This window comes from Trachypithecus francoisi, unplaced genomic scaffold (genome assembly GCF_009764315.1).
Source record: "Trachypithecus francoisi isolate TF-2019V2 unplaced genomic scaffold, Tfra_2.0 Lachesis_group10, whole genome shotgun sequence".
In the NCBI taxonomy this organism is placed as follows: domain Eukaryota; kingdom Metazoa; phylum Chordata; class Mammalia; order Primates; family Cercopithecidae; genus Trachypithecus; species Trachypithecus francoisi.
In genome coordinates this window covers 2,548,451-2,571,854 of record NW_022681455.1, presented here as the reverse complement: position 1 = coordinate 2,571,854, position 23,404 = coordinate 2,548,451, and the positions used below count along the sequence as shown (strand labels likewise).

Below are 23,404 nucleotides of genomic sequence, written 5' to 3'. Positions count from 1 at the left end.
CGGCGAGTGCCGCTTTCCTGGCCTTCCGCGCCCAGCTGTTGAATGGGCTTGTGGGGACGAGCAGGAGGCCGCGGCGGGTCGTTTGTAACGAAAGGGAAATGGGGGGAAAAACCCGAAAGCCTCCAATAGAAAACCACTTTTCTATTGGACCTGAACAGCAGAAGAAATACAAACAACTACGCGGGTGAAAGAAATGCTCACCTCAGTAGTGGTCAGAGAAAAGTAAATAAAGGGTCTCTCGCCCCCTTTTAGATTTGTTGGCATTTTAGTCAAGGGCGGTCCACCTACAGCGCGCTTCGAGCCAAGAGATGCTTCTCGCGGGCCCCTGCCTAATGGTGGCAAATCGGAAACACCAGCCTCGGTCTCCTTAGCAACCAAATGATGGGCGGCACCCGTGTGCAATTACGTCGTAGACAGGGAGAGAAATGGAAAGAATATCAGATTAAAACAAGTGTGGTATTCTGCATCTTTGAGTGAATTATCATGTTCTGTGATTTTATTTTCTGCTTTTCTGTAAGTCTCCCGTTTTAAAACATATATCTTAAACATGGATTTTTGGTAACTAGAGGAGGTAAATGAGGGAGAATGAAGACTTCTGAAATTTGGCGAAAGTGGAATTTTTATTTAACCTGGGCAAAGGCAGATTCTGTCGCCCAGGCTGGAGTGCAGGGTCGCGACCAGAGCTCACCACAGCTTTGAACTCCTGGACGCGAGGGACCCTCCCGCCTTAGCCTTTGGAGTCGTCAGGATTATAGGCTGAGCCACCACGCCTGGCTTGATGGTTAAGAGTTTTTCTAACTAAGAAAGTTAGGCTCAAAAATAAGATTAATAGAAACGCTAGAGAAACAAGTTAAACTTTCTTTAGTCGTCATATAATTTGAAATCGTACAAAAAGAGCATCTGGAGCTTTTATTTATTATTATTATTATTATTATTATTATTATTATTATTTTTTTTTGAGACGCAGTTTCCGTTTAGTTGCCCAGGCTGGAGTGCAGTGGCGCGATCTCGGCTCACTGCAACCTCCGCCTCCCGGGTTCAGGTGATTCTCCTGCCTCAGCCTCCAGAGTAGCTGGGATTACAGGCACCCGCCACCTTGCCCAGCTTATTTTTTGTAGTTTTAGTAGAGACGGGGTTTCTTCATGTTGGTCAGGCTAGTCTCGAACTCCCGACCTCAGTTGATCCACCCACCTCGGCCTCCCAAAGTGCTGGGATTACAAGCATGAGCCACCGCGCCCGGCTGAGTTTTTATTTTTATTTGTTCACCGGAAGGACCATCACAGGAGCATCATAGAAGCAAGTACTTCTTGGAAAAGAAGTCCTAGAGCCGACCTCAAAACAAGTTTTCAAGAAAAGTGCTACTAAATTTGGAAATACACTACACTGATTTTAAACATTTATAGAAATATATGGACACATGATCACTCTTAACCCATCCAAAAAATTTTAACATAATGACAACAAACTAGACAACTGAAGTTTCTTGAATCTCTTTTCTTTTAATAAATGTAAGGCCTAAAATTTCTTTTTTTTTTAAAAATAATACATGCTATGGAAAATCTACTTGTAATCATTGTCAGTATTTTAGCACCTTTTCCTAGTCTTGTAAGATGTGCTTCGATATTAAACAGTATAGTTGCATATAGATGTAATTCTATGTCCAATTTTATTGTTACCTAATATGTGTTTTCAAAAGTATTGTCATGGGAAACTATTATGTACTATGGGGGTAAAAATTAAGGATACAAAACTAATATATACTCCTGTAATCCCAGCACTTTGGGAGACTGAGGTGGGTGGATCATGAGGTCAGGAGATAGGGACCATCCTGGCCAACATGGTGAAACCCTGTCTCTACTAAAAATACAAAAATGAGCTGGGTGTGGTGGTACGCACCTGTAGCCCCAGCTGCTTGGGAGGCTGAGGCAGGAGAATCGCTTGAACCCAGGAGGTGGAGGTTGCAGTGAGCCAAGATCACAACACTGCACTCCAGCCTGGCGACAGAGCAAGACTCCGTCTCAAAAAACAATAACAAAACCTAATATGTATAGTATAATCCCACTTTCTTTTTATACTTGTGCTTTTCTAATCTATATTGTATAAATAAGAAAAAGGAAAAATACAAAGCAAAGTGTGTGTGTGTGTGTTTGACTCCCATAGCCACATGCTTGGAAGAAGTTGAGCTATTTGGATGACCTATGAGGTGAAAATGACTCTAGACCTTGAGTTCAATAACCTGGGTTTTGAGCTGTCCGTAGTGTGACCTTGGGCAAGCTCCATAACTTCTCAGACTCAGTTTCCAAATCTAAAGGAGGAATAAGAATGCCTACCTCACAATCTTTCATGAGAATTAAATGAACTTGTCAATGTGAAAGTATTTAGTACAGTGCCTGGCACCCAGTAGGTCCTGTATTAATATTTTTTCCTGAACCCTGGCCCCCTCTGTCTGAAGTTCAAGGTTTTCTCCACTAGGTGGTGGTGGTAGAAAAATACATGAAAAAAACGTACCTCAAAAATCACCCCTCCTCTTAGATTGCTTTGCCAACCAAACTTAAACTTTCTTTTCGGATCAGCATAAATACAAATAAATTTAAACTCATATAGTATAAGGTCCCAGGAAATGAAATCAATGTAAAGCAGAAACCTAGGCTTCCATTTTCTCCTTTAATACCTCACTGTTTAATTATCTGCAGCTGGCCTCGGCGGTTTACTTTTTAAGTGTGTAACCATCTTCTCTGTCTTCCTTCCCTGGAGTCAGAATGGGGAGGATAGATTCAGTGGTGAAGCAAATAGACCTTCTGTCAGTAACCACAAGTAGAGTCAGCCTGGCTGCGGTGCCTATGAGCAGGTATTTTATAAGCCTACTACTGTTAGCGAACCTTTGGGCATCATCTTGCACCTTCATGTTCATACCTAAGGTATGCTGGACAGTTGAGTCCAGTTAATCCCACATGACTCACGTCCCTGCCATCTTTAGTCAGCGTCCTAAAAGTAAGTCCTGTGGTTATCTATTCTTCCTACTCTGATTACTGCCCCCTAACCCAACCTCATGTTCCTTTCTCTTCTTGACTTTCTGCTACATCTTCTGGAATCTATGCCACATTTCGTATTGTTTATCCTAACACATTTTATATATTTTCTTACTATTGTAAGTAGAACCTTTTATTTACTCTATTTTCTTACTGCCCTTTGTTGATATAAAATAAATGCATTGATTTTTTTGTTAATTTATTTTGTACTTGGCCTTTTTGTGAACTCTTATTAGTTTTAAGTGATTTTCCATTGATATTCATAGTTTAAAAAGGAGTATATTCAGCCTTTCTCCCTGGCTCCTGGCACAGATCTTCAGAATCCTGTGGGATTTCCTGAGTGCTAGGCATGCCTTTATAGTGCTAATGAAGCAACTCCTAGTGGCTCCCTAAGGTTGGAACTTGGGACCAGCCCAATCTTGGGGGCTAAAAATTGAATTTGATTGCTCGGCCAATGATTTAATCAATCCTGCCTACACAATGAAACCTCAATAAAAACTCTGGAAACAGACGCTCAGTGGAGCTTCCTGGTTGTGAACATGCTGATGTGCTGGGAGGTTGGTGTGCCTGGATTCTACAAGGAGAGTTCATGGAAGCTCCATGTCTGGGACCCTCCTGCCCCTCACCCTATGTGTCTCCTTAATAATAAAACTTAATAAAACTATGCACATACTCCGTATATTTTAAGTCATCTCTAGATGACTTATGATACCTAATACAATGTAAATGCTATATAAGTAGTTGTTATACTGTATTGCTTTTTTATTTGTATTACTTTTTGTAACCTATGCACATATACTCATATATTTTCAATCATCTCGAGGTTACTTGTGATACCTAATACAACGTAAATGCTATGTAAATAGCTATTATACTGTATTGCTTCTTTATTTGTCTTATTTTTTGTTAATTGTACTGCTGTTTCTTATTTTTTCCCAAATTTTTGATCCACCGTTGGTTGGATGAGTAGGTGCAGAACATGTGGAAATGGAGGGCCGACTGTACTGTCAAATTATTGGAAAGATCAGTTCTTTGTATCTTATAAAGTGGAATGTGAAGTGACATTTGACAAAAGTCTACTTCAATCCTTGATTTTGAAAAACTCTAGTAAAATGGAGAAAGTTATCTTCTTAACATGATGATTTTTTTTTTTTTTGCCCTCAAACCAGCACCATTATCATGTTGAATGGTAAAAACATCATTGATGAGGGGAAAGGTTTCTTTTTAAAAAAATAATGCACTACTAACTACAAAAGGAAAAGATTGATATATCTTACTACACGAAAATGAACATCTATTTTTTATCAGAAGATACTACAAGAGTGAAAACACAAGGCACAGAGAGGGAGAAGGCATCTGAAACACACATCGCTGTCAAGCACAGTGTGTAGGAGGTAGAATAAGTCCTACATAATGATAAGAAAATGGTAGAAAATGTCATTAAAAATGAGTAAAGAACATAAATATGTACTTCATAAAAAACAGAGACCAAGTGACCAAATACGTATTTGAGAACATGTTGACTGGGCAAGTGGCTCATGCCTGTAATCCCAGCAGTTTGTGAGGCCAAGGCGGGAGGATCACTTGAACCCAGGAGTTCAAGACCAACCTGGGCAAGAAAGTGAGACCTCCATCTCTACAGAAAATTTTTTAAAAATTAGCTTGGGGTGGTGTTGTGCACCAGTGGTCCTAGCTACTCGGGAGGATCACTTGAGGCCAGGAATTCAAGGCTACAGTGAGCTATAATTGTGCCACAGCACTCCAACCTGGGTGACAGAGTATGACCTGTCTCTAAAAGTAACAACAAAAAAGAAACCCTTCAACTCTTTAGTAATCAGAGAAATGCAATTTAAATTTATAAATGATATACTATTGCACATCCACTAGAGTAGCAAAAACGAAGTGTTTTTAAAGCTATAGAGCAACAGGAGAATTCTGATAGTGCTGGTGGGAGTGTAAATTGGTACACACATTTAAGTGTGTCTGCGTCATGTGTGCACATTGGTGCTCACAGCAGTCCTGAATGGAAAACAGCCAAATGTCCGTCAGTGAATAAACACATACATTTTGTAATGTTCATACAACAAAATATTACATAATAATGAAAACTAACCAAGACATCTATACACATTATATACAACAATATGATGGACCAAAGACAGTTTTAACTGGAAAAAAACCTAAGAAAATGATACAAATAGTATGAATACATTCAAACAAACTAAAGCTGCCAAAACAAAGGTGTATATTTTGAGTGCACATGTAAATGGTAAAATTGCCAGGAAAATCAAGGAAATTATTTAAAAGATTCAGATTAGTGGTTCGCTTGGGAAGGACAAAAGGATGGAATTTTTGAATTTGGGGATTCTTGACCTGGTGGTGGTTTTATGAGAACTGCTTTTATAATTATTTATTAAATAGTATTTATGGTTTTATATACTTTCCATATGTGTATGTTTCAATAAAGGACATATATCTCTTTTATTGTTATATATCTTACATATTATATATCATGTTTACTTATATAACATTTTTGTTATTTATATTATCAAAATATGTATTTCATATATATATATTATATATATTTAATATATGTGTCTTGATAAAAGAAAAAATATAAATTACTGTGACTTCATTTTATATCTTTTATTGTTATATATCTTACATATTATATATCATGTATACTTATATAACATTTTTATGTTATTTATATTATCAAAAAATGTATTTCATATATACATGTGTAATATATATATTTAATATATGTGTCCTGATAAAAGAAAAAATATTATAAATTACTGTGACTTCATTTTGCAGCTGCTAAGGCCCTGGTATACAACAGCAGTAAGTGATGCTACACTGTTGATTAAGAAAACTGAGCTCCTCCAGAATTCTTTTCCTCTTTGGAATCTTGGCTCTAAATTTTTCAGCCAAATAACCTTTTATTTCTTAGGAGATTTGGTAACATGAATAACAATAATATTACCAATGATAACCATAAAGGCTGTTATTTATTAAGTTTCTCTGATGCATCAGCCATTTTTATCTCATTTTTCACTCCTCAACAACCCCATAAGGTGAATGTTGTTATCCTCACTTAACCAATAAGAAACACTGAGGTTCGGGAAGACCGAGCAGCTGTTGAGTCCATACCGCTAGTCGAGCTTGAACTCAGGCCTAGGCTGTGTGTCTCCATGCCCACGACTTTCCCACTAGGCTGGGAAATTTGCTTTGGCAACTTTTTTACATTAAGAAGGAACTATATGTTTATTTTAGAAAAACTGGTAACTCCAGGAAAGCACAAACCATATTTGGTGTAGCCATCTTCTCTACTTAGCTATGGATCACAGTATTATCATTCATCTGCTGTGGATTGACAGTGCATCTTTTTTTAGTTAAAATTCGGATCCTATTGCATCTACTGTGCCTGGATCTGTCCCTTTTTCCCTAACTATAAAATTGACACATGACCAATAACCCTAGTTTTTTTTTTTTTTTTTTTATGGAAGTATCCTATCTATTATACTAACTCTTATGCATAGGTTCTGTTTCAGTGTTTTATATCTAACAAATAATGTTGTGATGATATTCTCAGAGATAATATTTTGTGCACAACTCTATGTCTTTGAGGTAAAATTCTTAGAAATGTGATTGCAGGGTCAAAGGGCATGACCAAGTTGCCTTCCATAAAAATTAGAGCAATATGCGTTTTAACCGGAAGTGTACTAGGCTGCCCGTCTGTCCTCTCCCTCCTGGGCTTCATTCACACTGAAGATGTTTTCCATATACTAGCTGGGGCTTATAATGCTTTTTACCATTTTATGAGCTGCCACGGTCCTTTTGTGTCCCAGATTCTTCAATACTTTTGGACATATAGAATAAAAGCTAGCAACCTATTATGAGTCATTACATAATAACTCAACTTATTTTCAACCTAAAAATACAACTGTTATCTTTAATTTAAAAAAAAGGCACACCTCTGAGAGTGTGTTTTCACCAAACTGCCCATCAGCCATTAATGCACGCCTTATGGCAGTGTTTTTCCATGTGGAAAATTTCTTCTCTCAACCTTACCCTCTTGGGACAAGGAGGCCAACATTTGGTCAGAAGAGCATGACTTGGACTTTGCACTTCTGTAATTTCATGCCTTGTTACTATCATAAGCTTATTCTAGCTCTGAAATCCACTTCCAATTTAGAAGGTAGGAAAGCATTCCCGAGAACGTAAATATAAACATTCTTCCTCCAGTTCCTAAAACTAGAAAATGATGAATCATGCTGTAGTGTGGGATTTTTAAATATTGAAATGAACATCCTTCGACTTTCCTCAGTGGTTTAGAATGGATAGTCACAACAGTAGCATGAATTTTATCTTGTAGCAAGCATTTTATTTTGTGTTTTCTCATGTTTAAAATTTTTAGCTTAAAGAATCAGTGGGAGGGGGTTACATATGTGGTATGGGGAAAGGGTGGAAAGAATCCTACAGTGTTGGGTTGGAATTAGAAATATATCAATATGAGTGTGAACTCATGATTTTTTTAAAAAAATTATATTTCCTTGCTCTGTCCTCTGAAGTGTCTAGGAGCAGTGACACCCCCGTAGCAAAAACACTCCTGGTGCCCAGGGCTTGATTTCTAAATACCATTCTGCCTAAGAGGAAAGAGGGTTCCTTGAAGAAATGGCAGAATTCAGAAATAGGGTGAAAACAGTACTGAAAGTAAGGAAGTACTCAAAAAATAATAATGACATGTCAGAAGTACATAGGAGCCAGCTCAAAGGCGCTTCCATTGGCCAATATGGGACAATTTGAGCATCAAAATAAAGAATGAAGGGAGTGTATGTCCGTTTTTAAAAGGCCATGAGCTCATCCTGATACTAAAAAGAGTGAGGTTCAGGATGGGGATGGAAAGCTCTTCTTTAGAAAAGAATACCAGTTAATAAGTATAGAAGAAATGGTGGAAATCAAAAATCATTTCTGTCACTGTGGTAATCACTGATTCTCAAGAACAGATACTGAGAAAATTTGGGTGATGCATTGTTGGGGAACATGATACCTATAAATTCCCACAACTTACTAATCCATCACAAAAATAAAAGGGTGAATTTTATATTTGAGAAGTCTGGTGGACACAACCTTAATCAGATCACCAAATTTAATATCACGAATAATGGCACAAACCGACATCACGTGCCACCTTGTGTGATGGTCTGAAAAAGATACAGTGTTACTTCTGTAGTTTTCATGCTCAGGTATGACCTGGTTCCAAGCATGAAGACACGATCAGGAAATTAGAATTGAGAGGCATTTTATGAAGCAATTTGTCTGAAGACTTCAAAAATATCAATGTCATGAAGGATTACAAAAAAAGAGAGAGAGACTAGGAAGCCTCATCTCCACAAAGCATTCAAAACTTAGCCTGGTGTGGTGGTGCCTGCCTATAGTCCTGGCTACTTGGAGGGCTGAGGCAGGAGGATCGCTTGAGCCAAGGTCAAGGCTGCAGTGAGCTATGCTCACACCACTGCACTCCAGCGCAGGTGACAGAGTGAGACCTTGTCTCAAAAAGTAAAATAAAATAAAGTAAACGGAATGACCATTTCCTAAATCGATAAAAGGAGACTAAAAAGACATGGTGATTAAATGCACTATGTAATTTTTGAGTAGATTCTGTTTGTGAGAAAGTATCTTCTTTCTCAAGAAACATACAGCAATTCATATGGGGTAAAGTTTCATGAGATATGCAACTTACTCGCAAAAGAGAGAGAGCGAGCAAGCATGGAAAATGCTAACATTTGGTGAATATGGGCGAAGGATGTATAGGTATTCATTGTACCATGCTTGCAAATATCCCTTAGAAAGTTTAAGGGATATAATTAAAGGAACAATTTGTGTAGCCACTATAGAGGTAATAAACTGAAACATGTAATATTTCTGAAAAATATTAATTTTTAAATGATCCCATCCATATTTTTATCTAATTTTTAAAACCTATTTTATTTTCATTTCGTATTACTTAGCTAATTGCTGTCATTTAGAAGTTTTAATGGTCTAATATCAAAATTTCCTGTAAATAAATCTGGATATTCTATAACATCATTATCTTTCTTGCTCAAGTATCCTATCTCCAAGCAGAAAATAAAAGATAGAAATTACTTTTTAAATTACTATTAACTTTTCTGTTAATTACAAAATCTTATATTATAGGGTATTCATGTCAGGAGAAGAAAAGCATGATAGTCTTAACTGTCTCCTGCTCACCTTCCTTTTCTTTGGCCCTAGGTGACCTGGCAAGTATGGAGTATCATTTATGTTTCCCTGGATCCCAACCTTGGTCACCGGGGACAGATAGCCACAAAGTCTTCCGTTTTTTCCTCTCCTTTTAACAAGCTTACTTTTTGTTAATCATATTATTGTGTTTTCTTTTTTCTTAATGACTCTCTTGAAGTATAATTTACGTATTATCAAATTCACCCATCTCAAGTGCACAATTCTGCACTGTTTTAAGAAACTGAATGAGTTGTACGGTCATCACTACAACACATCATCTGGTAAGATTCTATTTACAATTAACCCCCATTCCTGCACCCAGCCCCAGGCAACCACCAGTCTGCTTTCTATGTCTGTAGATTTGCCTTTTCTCGGCATCTGATACAAATGGAATCGTACAATCTGTGGTCAATGTTTCTGCCTTTTTTTTTTTAAGTTAGCACGGTGTTTTTGCTCATCCGTGTTGTAGTAGATGCCTTTTCATTACAGTGTTCCGTTTGTATGAGTGTACCACATGACACAGTCCATTTGTATGAGTATACCACATTATCCTCTCCCAGTTCCCAAACCATCGGATGGACATTTTGGTTGTTTTCAGTTTTTGGCTATTGCGAATAATGCTGCTGTGAACATTCATGTGCCGTGGTTTCTGTGTTCATATGTTTTTATTTCTCTTGGATATAGATACCTAGGAGAAGAATTTCTACGCCATATAGGAAATAACTTTTTAAGAAATTGCCAGCCTCTTTAATAAAACACCTGTACCATTTTATATTCCCATCAACATATTTGGTGAGGGTTCTAGTTTTTCCATATCCTTGTCAACACTTGCTTTTCTCTGTCTTTTCTTTTTTTTTTTTTTGGTAGAGATGGGGTCTCACTATGTTGCCCAGGCTGGTCTCAAACTCCTGGACTCAAGTGATCCTCCTGTCTTGGCCTCCCAAAGTGTTAGGATTACAGGTGTGAGCAGCCACCACACCCAACCTATCTTTTTTTTTTTTTCATTATTATTATAGCTCTCCTAGTGGGTGTGAAATTATGTTTCCTTGTGGTTTTAATTTGCATCTCCCTGATGACTGATTTTGAACATTTTTTTCATGTGCTTATTAACCATTTTTATATCTTCTTTGGTGAGGTCTGTTTTAATCTTTGGTCCATTTAAAAAAATGGAATGTTTTGTCACACTATTATTAAGTTGTATATACTGGACACAGTCCTTTGTCAAATATGTGACTTCACAGTATTTTCTACACATCTGTAGCTGGTCTTTTCATTTTCCTAATAGTGTCTTTTCAAAGGCAAACGTTTTGAATTTTGAGGAAGTGCAGTTTGTCAATCTTTGTTTTTATGGGTCGTATTCAGTGGTGATTTTTGAAAGTAAGGAAGTTCTATTTTAATGTGGATAACAGGGATGCAGTAGCTTTTTATTTGCATTTTGGTATTTGTGCTGTTGCTCCACTTTTGTGTGTAAACATTCAAGAGGCCTTGTTCTGGAAACATTCAGAATGCTGTGTGGAAACAAAAACTCGTAGTGTAATCCAACCGGGTTTCAAAGCCAACCAGTAGACAAGAGCTATCGACGATGTTTCTTCACGTGGCTCCTTTGACAGCACAGTCTCTTACTCAGCTAATGGAAATGCCCCTTGAAAAGAATCAAGGAATTCTTTTCCACGGCTCTGTAGGGTGTATTTTTTAAAGAAGTGTAACTCCAAAATATGCAGATACTGGAAAAGTGTTCCTGGGCCTGCTCATATTCCTCACTAATGAATTTTTCCAGGTATAAGAGCATCTTGAAGCATACAGAACATTTTATGGGTACGGACTGAGGGTCCCGAGGCTAGGCGGATAGACCAGAATGATGATGCATGTATAACTTGGATTTTTGTGGTCAAGTGTTGTGCCAGCAGTGTGCTTGTCCTGTATGCCATCAGAAGCTGGGAACAGTGTGATGTAGCAGAACCAGACAACCAGAACCAGACACTAATTTTAGAAGACAAGTAGCCGGGCGCGGTGGCTCACGCCTGTAATCCCAGCACTTTGGGAGGCCGAGGCGGGCGGATCACAAGGTCAGGAGATCCAGACCATGGTGAAACCCCGTCTCTACTAAAAATACAAAAAAATTAGCCGGGCGCGGTTGCGGGCGCCTGTAGTCCCAGCTACTCAGGAGGCTGAGGCAGGAGAATGGCGTGAACCCGGGAGGCGGAGCTTGCAGTGAGCCGAGATCGCGCCACAGCACTCCAGCCTGGGCGACAGAGCGAGACTCCGCCTCAAAAAAAAAAAAAAAAAAAAAAATAGAAGACAAGTAGCATGGATTATTTTAATTGACTTGTTTTTTAGGGCAAGTAGACACAATTAAAGACCATTCTGTCTAGTAATTAATCAAATATGTATTGAATGTATATTGTGCATGGAAATATCTACATGTGGATGCCTTCCAAATTCTTTTCTCCAGCCTACACCCCTCCCCTGAACTCCAGTTTCTATCTTCACAGCCTACTCAACTTGAACGTTTAATGGGCCTGGGCTTGCTAGAGAACTCATGCCTGGCCTTTCCCTCTAGAGTTGCCCTTCCCATGGCCTTCTCCATCTCAGTTAATGTTCACTGTCTCTTTCAAGTGCTCAGGAGAAAATTTGCAAAGGTGTCTGCCATCTTTCTTTCACACCCCATACCCAATCTATCATAAATCCTACTGATTCTAAATGTAATGTGGACTCCTGCATGGGATTCTGGAACAGAAAAGGGGCATTTGGGGGGAAAAACCCCAACAACAATAAAGTGTTGAGTTTAGTTAATAATAATGTTCACCATGGTTCATTAATTGTGACAAGTATACCATACCAACGTAAGATGCTAAAAACAGACGATTCGGGGTACAGGGCAAGGGGAACTCTGAGCTACCTTTGCCCCTTTTCTATAGATGTAAAACTACTCTAAAAGGAAAAGTTTATACAAAAAAATAAGCAAAGGAGCAGATTCTCCTGGCCTCTGGCTCACTCAAGCCTGCGGTTGGTTTGCTGGAGCCAAGGAGATGGAAAGTCTGCTTTTGCGTGGTGGTGGTCTGGGTGGAGGATGTGGTTGGATCAGCAGCAGCCCACACACATTTTGCTTCTGGCAGGGCATTTGTTGCCTTATCAGTACTACACAATTTAATCATATGAACAAAATTGGTAACCTCAAACCAGCTTAGTCTTTATATAATAATTTTGTCAGATAATTTATCTCTCACAAATTTATAGTTCCACTTCATTCCTTTTCCTGAAGAACAAAGCTCTCTAATCTGAAAAATAACAAGCGTTTTGTGTTTTAAAAAAAGATTTTGCTATAATTCATTAATACTACATAAAATGGAAAAATGTGTGTTTTTATTTCACATGGAATGCATTGATCTGAATTAAAAATAAGGATTTTTTTTTTTTTTTTAAGAAACAGAAGAGCAGCAGAGGCTGGTGTTATAATGGGGCACAGAGGGGCTAGCACAGGCTCCAAATAAGAGGTGACAATTGGCCAGGCCCTGAAAAATTGCAGAGTTGTCCAGAGTGCAAAGTCCAGCCTCTTGGCAATTAAGGTTTTATGTCACTTCAGTGAATCGAGGGATGCACTGCTGTGAGAGTCGGGCAGGTGGGTTGACACTCCCCTTTCTTGGTCTGTTCAAAAAACTGCGGGGGGAGTCCTAGTGTTGCTTAAGGAACATTTATGAAAAATTTATTCCTGTTTCCTGGATGCCTGTGCCTTTGACCTTTTCCTAGAGCTATAAGTGGTTAGAGACTTTGCAACATCTTTAAGAACTGAGAAAATTAAAATAAGCTTGCTAACTGCTTTCAGAAGATCTTCTGTATTACAGTTGGATATGCTGAAAGCATAAGATGGGCAAACGGAGGTGGCTGTGGGGTTGCCACACCTGGCATTTCCCCGACTGGGGGAAATTTAACGAGCACTTAAATAATCCTGAGTCTGAAAGGGGCAGAAGGTCTAGGCAGATGATTGCCGAGGACAAATCTAGCTTTGTAAATCCAAGAGTATTGACACAATGATACGAGGGAAAGGTAAAGGTGATATCTCATCCAGTGTTCCCGGTTTATCCCCTCCTTACCTGACCTCTGAAATGGAGCCATTGGCCTTGAAAAGCCTGGTGTCTAAAATTAATATTCTTCCCCATCTGACTAAGAAGGCTGAGCAACATGAGATCAAGAGCCATATTAATTTAAGCAGAGGCTCAAAGTGGCATTTGAGAGAGAAGATACTTCCTCTCGTCGTGGACACCTGTCTTTTCAGAAGATTTATACGACTGAGAGTGAAAACTGTCACCAGAGACTTCCATAGTCAGTTTGAATTCTGCAAAATTTCTCTTTATCTTCTGGAACGTATGCTCTACACTTGGAATGGCTCAAGCTCTTCGATGTTATCCTATCAATGGTAATTATCTTTGTTTATTGTTATAACCTCTCAAATCTCCTTCCCTTTTTTCAATAACAAATTGTACCAAACTTCAGGTAGAGCTTAATATTTAATATTTCTTTGCAAAATTATTGTATCCTAAACCTAAACTTTTATTTTAGTACATTAATTTTGTGTGGCTTCCTGATCCAACTTGAGTTTCATCTGCAATTAACCATAGTATTTTAGTTGTAGTTTGCCTTAGAAATAGCCATGCATTTGTTTCCTTATTTTAATAACTTTTTCAGGACAATTTGAAAGAATGCTAAGCATGGTCTATGATGTATCTGTAGAGCTCTGGTTGATAGTATTAATATTTGCATTTTTATTTGTTTGAATGTAAGCTCCTTATGTGGATAAGTATAATTTTTTAGAGCAGAGAACTTTAAACACTTTGGAACTGAAGAGTATCATTTTACTGTAGGAGTTGAGAAAACAAAAGATTAAGTTTTGTGGTGAGAATCACAATATGGTTTTTAAGCTGAGAAAAGGCTGGAAGAGGCACTTTTCAGAAAATGTCCACCAGGGGGCCTCAGTTGTCAGCCATGCGGAGCTAGCACAAATTCAACTCTCCATCTTCCTGCATCTCTATGCAATCAAGTGATGGGTACACATAGACATGTGTGTCTCTAGTATCAAAGCATATTATGTATTCTGCATTGCTTCATTTGTGAGGAAAGTATTTTAAGGAGAGTGAAAAGACTCTGAACTTCTCGGTACATAGCTGTTAATGCAGATGTAAAGAAAGGTTTCTGGGTGTGCTGTCCGTGTGAGAGGACTGTAAGGAAACAAATTTCTTTTCACAAACGAACACCACACATTTTAAGGCATAGGTAGAGAAGAGATCTGGAAAAGGACTCATTTGGGGGAAATCCCTCTGGAGAGGGAGGCCAGGGGAAACAGGAGAGACCCCTTCTGTGACAAGCCCTTCCCACTGGGCTGCAAAACCTGTGGTTCCAATTAAGCCCAAAGATACTTTATATTTTACATTTAAACTGGCCACTTGATCTGCAGCTTATTTTATGCAATGAGGAGCATATTTCATCATCCAGTGAAACTTGACATTGCTTCTTACTGTTTGCTTTTGTAATTTTAAAGTGAAAAAAAAATTTTCCTTTTAAAGTTCCAATGTTGGAAACTCAATATGAATGTTAGCATTTCTTTTCCTAATTTTGGATCCTCTCTCCAGTTTAAACAGAAGAGACTTCCAAATTCTCACTGGTCGTTTTCCCAAGAAGTCAAATGTGTGAATAAGTGATGAGAACTTTCTTTATTTCCTTTCTCTGCAGTCAAGAGAAAGAAGCACTGAAAAGTCATAATTGTGTCTTGATTTATAAATCGGAGACAGAGGGAGACGAAAACCACACTCCAGAAAGTAGCTTAATTGGACTCACTACTAAGATGTTAAAAGTGAAGAGGCTGGAAGAATTCAACACATGTTACAACAGCAACCAGCTGGAGAAAACGGCCTTTTCTCAGTGCAGGGAAGAGGTGGAGAAAGTGAAGCATTTTCTGGAAGAAAATTCTGGGGACCAGGATTCAAGACCTGAACATAATGAGGTAATCATGTGCTAATTTAGTCTCCTAAAAGTATTCATTCTGTCTTATCTTTTCTAATGCCATGGAGCCATATATCAACCCTTTCCAAATTCCGTTTTGTACTTGTGAGCACAATTAAAGTTTATAAATAGGCACCATTCCATTTTTGCTTCACCGAGAAGCGTACGTGTCAACTGTACAACTGTGTTTGGTAACTAATTAGCAGGCCTTTGAACTGCATTTCTGCCAGCAGTCTACTTCACTTTATAGTTAGTGGCTTAGGAGTTACACAGTCAGCTTGTGGAAATGAAGAAGAATCCTTTAACATGATGGATTTGGGCTTGAAATTCAGAAAAGGGCTGTGAGAGGCACAATCGTTCTGCAAAAAGAAGTTTCTCCTTTCCTCCAGACCTTGAGTTCCTCATGGGGTAGATGGCAGAGCTGTTGATATTAATTTAACCAAGGGCTTGCCACATCTGAATTAGTGAGATAATAGTAGTTGTGAAAATGAAGTGTGATCACGTCTGTAAAGCACTCCACCTAGTATCTGTCACTAGAGTAAGCATTTAATATGTGTTAGCAGCAGCATCAATTCCCTCCCCTGCCTTGGCCCAGTCAGTTCCTGCCCATCATCCATTGGCTCCTTGCCCGGTGGGAGCATCAGGCATTTTGCCCATGCCTTCATTCCAGCACATGCGGTGGTTTTGAACATGTTGATCACCTTTCTCTAGACAAGTCTCCTTAACATTGGGACCTCGTGTTATTTGTTCATGTTTTCTCAGTTGCTTTCCCAGTAACGGGAACAAATAGGTACCAAAAGTGTTTTTGGAACAAATAGATCTGTTTAAGTGAATTCTGGTTGAGGGCTGGGAACCATTATTTTTGATAATCAGAGCAAGTGATTCTTATCAGGCAGGTCTGGAAAACATCCTTCTTTGCCCACCTACTGTTCTAAAAAACACTATTCAGGTAGGAAGGGCGTTTCTAACAATGCAACAGACAATGAAATAAAGACATTGTATATAAAAGGTCTAGGAGGCTTTTTATTGTAAGTGAATAAGAAATGACAAAATGTGCTGGAGAGAATACATGAGTCAGATTGAAACAGATTTTTTGGAGACCTCTGCTTTCCCCATGAGTTCAATATAGACCAAGAAGAAATATCTACAGGCAAAATGAAGTGAGACATGACTTTCTCATTAGGGTTCTTAATGGTACAAACACGATAATTTTTTCTGTTTATTAATTTTGGTAGGACAGAGAAGAAAAAATATTCTTCTTGGATAACTTTGAAATCATCAACTAACCGTAATAGTTTATATGAATTTCATTATCTTTCAAGTACTGTTTTTCTCCAAATTCTGTGATACAATTTTTATAAATGGGCAACACTCTAAAGAGTGAGAGAAGCCGGACGCAAGGATGCATGGCTCACACCTGTGATCCCAGCGCTCCGGGAGGCTGAGGCAGGAGTGGACGCGTGGCTCACACCTGTGATCCCAGCGCTCCGGGAGGCTGAGACAGGAGTGGACGCGTGGCTCACACCTGTGATCCCAGCACTCTGGGAGGCTGAGACAGGAGTGGATGCACAGCTCACACCTGTGATCCCAGCGCTCTGGGAGGCTGAGGCAGGAGTGGACGTGTGGCTCACACCTGTGATCCCAGCACTCTGGGAGGCTGAGGCAGGAGAATCACTGGAGGCCAGGAGTTTGAGACCAACCCAGGTGACATGGTGAGACATCTATTTCTACAAAAATAAAAAAAATACAAATAAAATAGCCAGGCATGGTGGCACACATCTGTAGTCCCAGCTGCTTGGGAGGCTGAGGCAGAAGGATTGCTTGAGCCCAGGAGTTCAAGGCTGCAGTGAGCTATGACCGCACCACTATACTCCAGCCTGGGCAACAGAGCAAGACTGTTTCTGAAGATTAAAAAAAAAAAAAGAGTTAGATAGTGCTAAGCTGGAACATAAATATATGTAGGGAGATCACTTTTGTGATAGCAAACTGCCTCCAGAAGTTGATAATTTGGAAGTTAAATATTTTTAGGGTGTTTTTGAGGGAAAACTTGAGACTGTAATTTAACCCCTAGAAACCATCAGAGAATGTCCTTTGTAGTAAGTCTCATATCCCTTCTGTAACTCAGGCCTCCTGGCTTCGGTCCTGCAGTTGACACCCTGCGGAAGGTGGGAAGGAGTCACTAGGAGCTCCATGTATCCCATTCAATTTCTTACTTGTCAATGGAGAAGGGCCTAGAGATGTCTGCAATAAATTTTCCTATCTCTCTGCGTCCACGTGGAGAATGGATAGGTGCATGTGTCAGAGGCACAGAGTTCTCCTTTCCATGGCCTGGAGCCCCTGCCTGCCCAGTTGGTGGGTGCCAGGGCAGCCAGCAGGCTTGGCAGCGGGTGGGTGGAGAAGGACATTCCAGCAGCTCAGATGTCTTCAAGTATGCAGACAGAGCTAGATTAACACGTCTTCATCTTCTGCTGGGGCAGCAGTAAATCTTTAAAATGCCACTCTTTTCTCTCCAGGGACTATAAAAAAATGCTTGTCGATTTTCTCCACCTATTCCCCTTTCTCTCTCATCCCTTCTCTCTTTGAGAAGATTAGCACAGCTAATCATAGTAAGAACATCCCTTGTGGTGCACTGGAAAGAATTTACTCTGAATTTCAGGCTCTCTGGTGACATGAAAGCTTTGTTCTGGAATCTCTCTGTGCAATTTCTTTAGAGTCTGGAACTACTCTCCAGTCCCAATAGGGGAAGAATTTTATATAGATTTAACAACTTATATTTGTTAAAATAGTTTGATAAAACTCAGATTCTTTTTTTTTCCTGCTTTTAATCAGATTTTTCTATTTCTTTTATTTTTCTTCTACTGAATTTATTTTTAACTATTTTCTTTCTTTCCTCTATGTTTTATTGAGTTTATGAAACACTTCATAGCCTACTTTTCTTCCTTCTACTTAAGTTCTTGTTCTTTTAGTTTTTCTTGTTTGTTTCCTTTCTTTTTTTTTTGAGACAGGGTCTCACTCTGTCACCCAGGCTGGAGTGCAGTGGTGTGATCTCGGCTCACTGCAGCTTTGACCTCCCTGGCTCAAGTGATCCTCCTGCCTCAGCCTCCCAAGTAGCTGGGTCTAGGCATGCACCATCACCCATGGCTACTTTTTGTGTTTTTTTGTAGAGACAGGGGTCTGCCTGTGTTGCTCAGACTGGTCTTGAACTCCTGGGCTGAAGTGATCCTCCTGCCTTGGCCTCCCAGAGTACTGGAATTATAGGCATGAGCTACTGTGCGTGGCCTATTTTTCCTACTTTCCTTTTTATTCTGTTTTCTAGTGACTTTTCTCATTCTGTTATGTTCCAAAGGCTGTTCAACATCACCTAAATTCTACCTACCATGTAAAATTTTAAAAGTTTTCAGCAGATAACCATAGGCCATAATAAACTAGATCTAAACATGCATACATGGCATGGTGTTGAAATCAAGTAAAATTTTCAAATTGGTCTGACTCACATGAGTGATGAGCTTGATAGCTACTATGTCCATACCATTAAGTTATAAATGAAGAACAGGTTTCATAACTGTAATTAGTATTATTTTTGTACAATTGAATCCGGGTTTTTTTCTTTTGTCAGTTCTCTGTTATCTATATAGCAAATAGCCCTTGTGTTGCATTTCCCTCAGATTTACTTGAATATTTAGTAGGATCACCACCACACCCCTCTGCTTGCTTCAGGAAACACAGATGTGCCCGGTAATACTCTCAGTCAACCATTCGGCTCTGTGTGCTTCTCACTGCTTTCCTCCGTGTACCGCCCCCATCCCTGCACCCGAGGCCCGGGGTTGTCTGTGCTCACCTCCTCACCCCTTGTTTCCCCTCCTTCCTGTTCACCCCTAGTTACTCATGCTCCATCCAAAAGGCATGGTCCCAAGTACAAAAGTAGGACACAGGTTGTGAATACTCACTCTACAAAAATATGTCAGCATGGCCCACCGTTCCACATCCGCGCCTGTATTTATCCTAACGCTTGCTGATTTGTGTTTAAAAGCCTGCCGTCATAGGGAATAATTCTTTTTTAAAACCTGGCTTAAGTTCTTCCATATCCCAACCAGGGAGTATCCCAAAGAAACAAGCATGGCCCCAGCAGACTCAGGACCACACAGTTCCTGGAGTGTTTAAATGACTGGTACAAATGCCCCCAAGACCAAGCAAAGCAAAATATTTATTAACAGGATGTGCAGAGAGATAGAGTGGGTTGCAGTAAAGTGTGGATCTTCCTATTTTGATCGCAGTTGGTGGATTTAACACCAGGTGGCATTTCCTGACCATCTGCTGTGAAATTGTACCATCAGCACCACCCATAATGACTATAACTTAGATCTCAAAATAACAAGTCTGAGGGCAGAGGTTTTGTGATTTTTAAAGTTGCATTTCCCCACCCCCACCCTTGTGCTGCTCACCCTGTAAGGGCAGGAGAAAGCTCCCTGGCGGTGGCCCAGCCTTGGCAGCCAGCAGATGCCAGATACAGTGGTGCTAATTGTCCTTGAACTGGGAACAAACGCGCATTCACGGCGCTGTCAATTATTGCCAGCAGGTCTCCCGATGCCCCTACACCTGTTTCAGATCTGTCACACAAGGCCATCATATTTTTCCTTTTAAAGAGGCAGATTATTTGCTGATCACGTAACTGGAGACGTCCAAGCAGGACTCTGCAAGAACCCTCTGTAATTCGGTGACAGCCACTCCTCAGGGCAGAGCAAAGGGTGACACTACTTGAGAAGTGCTGGTGCTAGATCAGGGCAGGGAAGGAACATATAAGCCAACCGACAACCACAGCTGCTCCCAGAGAATGGACTTCACACTCAGAAGAAAAGACGTCTGGGTTGTAGGTAGCGTGTGCCTTCTCTCGTCTTCAGTTCTCTGGCGCTTGATCCGGTTCGTGATGACCCGGGGAGGCCACTGGCAGGCTCCTGCTCTTGAGGACGTGCAGGTAGTAAAATCACTTTGATCTAAGACAGATTCATTTTCTTTGAATGTTTCCAACCTGGGAGTGGCACTTGCCAAAGAAAATGGAATGCATGCCCTGGCTGAATCTCTGCCCAGGACCCTGGCCTTAGGGGCAGTTGGGGTAATAATAGTGGCATGTGGCACATTTCAACCTTTCAAACACTTGCACCAACTTTTGGGGAACCTCACGGGCAGGGATTCCCTGTGCATATTAAAGTTGGTGATCTGTTTTTGTTTGTCAGAGCTAAAAACAATGTCCATATCTCTTCATTCTCCTACTTCTTATATGACTTATGAAAAGAAAATAAAACATAAGCAAAAGTGCTTTTATTCTTACTAAGAAATCGATTGTAAGCACAACACGTGCAGTGATCAGCCCTTCTGAGCATAGCCTTCTCTGCTTTCTCCCTTGAGCCGTTGCCTGATAAAGCGTTTCATGTAACACCATAGCTATTCCGGAATGGAATTCAGTCAGGAGCGTAGCAGAATTCTGGAAGAAGAGAAATAATTCCTATCCTAAGAATTTCAGCACTTTTCAAGAGAGGGTATTCACTTCTGGGAAGACAACTCTTCGCACATATTTAGATCTCTTATCAATTAGCATATGATAAATTATTTTTAAAACAATACACAACAGTTTAGAAAGCACTATGGAAAATAGCCTGAATCATTGCTCCTGTCTGAAGGTGGCTTTATGGCAGTGCTTCTCAGCCTTTTTTTCATTATCATCCACCACCTCCTAGACCTTTTAGGGTTTTTTCCCCTTAGTTGACTCCTCCCATTCGATTTTAATACCACATATATACTGCATACCTGTTGATGCCTTGTTTGTATATCTGTGCTTTATACGTAAAAAGAGTAAGATTTTTTTCACACACCCCCAGAAGAATCAATTTTCATTCCTTTGGGGTGCTGTTGGCCCATCGACAACACATGCAGTTAAAAAAATTTCTGTAGGGGAGTTAGACAATCTATCCCTATACCTGTGTATAAATGCCATATTTATTTCTTGTTCAACAAGAAGCCACCAACTCCGCATCTTGTTGGTGTTCAGAAGTCGGAGAGCTCCAGGGGTCGGGCTTTCCCGGTTTCCTGAGCCTTTCCAGGGAAGCTTTCCACAGCAAATATTTCTGGAGCATCAAGTTCATTTTAAGAGGAATTACCCAGTCTTGGAATGGCTTGTCAATCATCTGATCTATCTTGGTTGAGGACAAAGTGAAAGAGATGGAAGAAAGGAAGAGTTTTTTTTTTTGTTTTTTTTTTTAGTAAGCAATCACAAAGCATTATAATTCTCTGCAGGTCTGACCTAGCATCATGGTGAAGTCTATGTTTTTAGGCAGTCACTGTGGCCCAAGGATTAACCATTTTTCGCCGTCTGTCGTATCTCCTGTGGGAGATGCCAAGGGGACTACATTTCTCCTGTGGGAAGTACTAGGAGGGCTTTCATCTTCAGCTTCCACGTGGAAAAGAATGTGTCACTCACTCAAGCTGTAAGACTGTAGCCCTAGTAGCATTTCCCAGTGAAAAGGTCAACAAGTTTTGTGAGTTAATTAGGAGTACTGTGGATGTATATTTTAGAATGCTTTTGCAACTTTTTAGCCATAAAGAAAATCTCTCTTAGAGTGTACAACATGTCCTCAGAGCTTTTCTGATTGCTAATGCATATTTAGAAACGTGAGCAAACTATTGTCTTTGAAATATCTACCAGCACAGCAGTTTTAAGAACTGTCTTTTGTCGCAGCATCAGTGAATCCTATACATGATATGAATGTGCTCCATCTCCATTCAAGACAGAGAGCATCCAATGTACTGTGTGTAGATACCTGCCCATGTAAATTCTGAGTGTCCTTGACCAAACGCACAGATGAGTCATACTTATGTGTATGTTGTTTCAGCTTCTTAGAGTAATTAAAATTATGATAGTTTTATGCCATTTCTGTTGTTTTAACATGAGAAAAATATCTTTATTTGCTCTCTCTGAAAGTTAAAACAACATAGTCAAAAATACAAATGTTGCAAATCAAGTCTGTGTTTCCAAGTAAGAGAATGGTTAGCATACTTGATAACAAAGTCCCTAAATATAGATGCCCAAACTACAATCCTATCCACTTACCTAAAACATAATGGTTATAAAATGCACATTTATCTATTCGTTTTCCAGATCTTATTTTCACATACTACTATCATGATTTTTGCTATATTTACGTGCTATCTTTATTCCTATTAATATTTTTCATATGTTGAGTCATTTAAGACATTTTTAATCAAAGCAAAAATAAAGTGAAATCATGGTTTTGATGTTTTATTTATAGATTTTCTAATGCACAATAACACACACATAAGTTTTAAAAATGGATTGTTACTGTATGATCTAAAACCACCTAAAGCCTCTCTCGATGAAGTGGCCCAAAATCAGTCTCTGGACATCTGACTCAGGAAGCTATTCCAGGTCTTTGCCCTGTGGTATTCGACCCTTTCACTTATTTCTCATTTTCTGCCCACCACATGGTGACAACAAAGACCACTTCCCTCAAGACAGCAGACACGGAGAAGACAGATCATAGGCAGCGTTTAGTATAGAAAATAGGTAACAGGTAAAGTTTATGTAGGATTTCTTATGTGCCCAGCACCATGTCTCTACAATGTCATTCCTGAGTTCCTACCAGAAAGCAGAGCCCAAGCATGCATGAGGGTGGCTTGTTTTGTGAACTGACTCCAGGGAATAGGTGTAGGGCTTGAGGAGTATGAAACAGGGAAGGAGAGGAGCCCCAGCGAGGTTGAGCTGCCAAGCTGCCTACTTCAGACAGGATGACCTCAGAGCCGCCCACCCATAGGACTGACGCAGGCACTGGCACTGATTCCCTGGGCGCCATCTCCACCATCGGGGGGTCTTGTGGGGTGACTGTCCCCCTGGCATTTTCAGTTGCATATGCATAAATACCAGTTCCCAAGAAGGTCCTGCAGCAATGTCAGAGAACCCTGGAAAGAAGGCGTAATGTGGTGGCCTGAGGTGAAGCACTTTCAGACTACACCTCTGTGGAGCTGGCTGCCACAGTACTGGCTGGAGCAGAGGTGGGGGAGAGCACGCGCAGAGGACAGGGAGAGGTGCACCTATTCTGATGCCTTTA

At 39.9% G+C, this 23,404-nt stretch overlaps 1 protein-coding gene across 1 annotated transcript in view; it reads left to right on the top strand.

Moving 5' to 3' along the window:
• MYLK4 (myosin light chain kinase family member 4) overlaps positions 1 to 23,404 on the top strand; it is a 105,833-nt gene that overhangs the window by 5,051 nt on the left and 77,378 nt on the right. Inside the window, exon 2 of the mRNA XM_033216050.1 lies at positions 15,018 to 15,288. Coding sequence (XP_033071941.1) covers positions 15,018 to 15,288 — 271 coding nt within the window. The remainder of the gene's footprint in view (positions 1 to 15,017; positions 15,289 to 23,404) is intronic.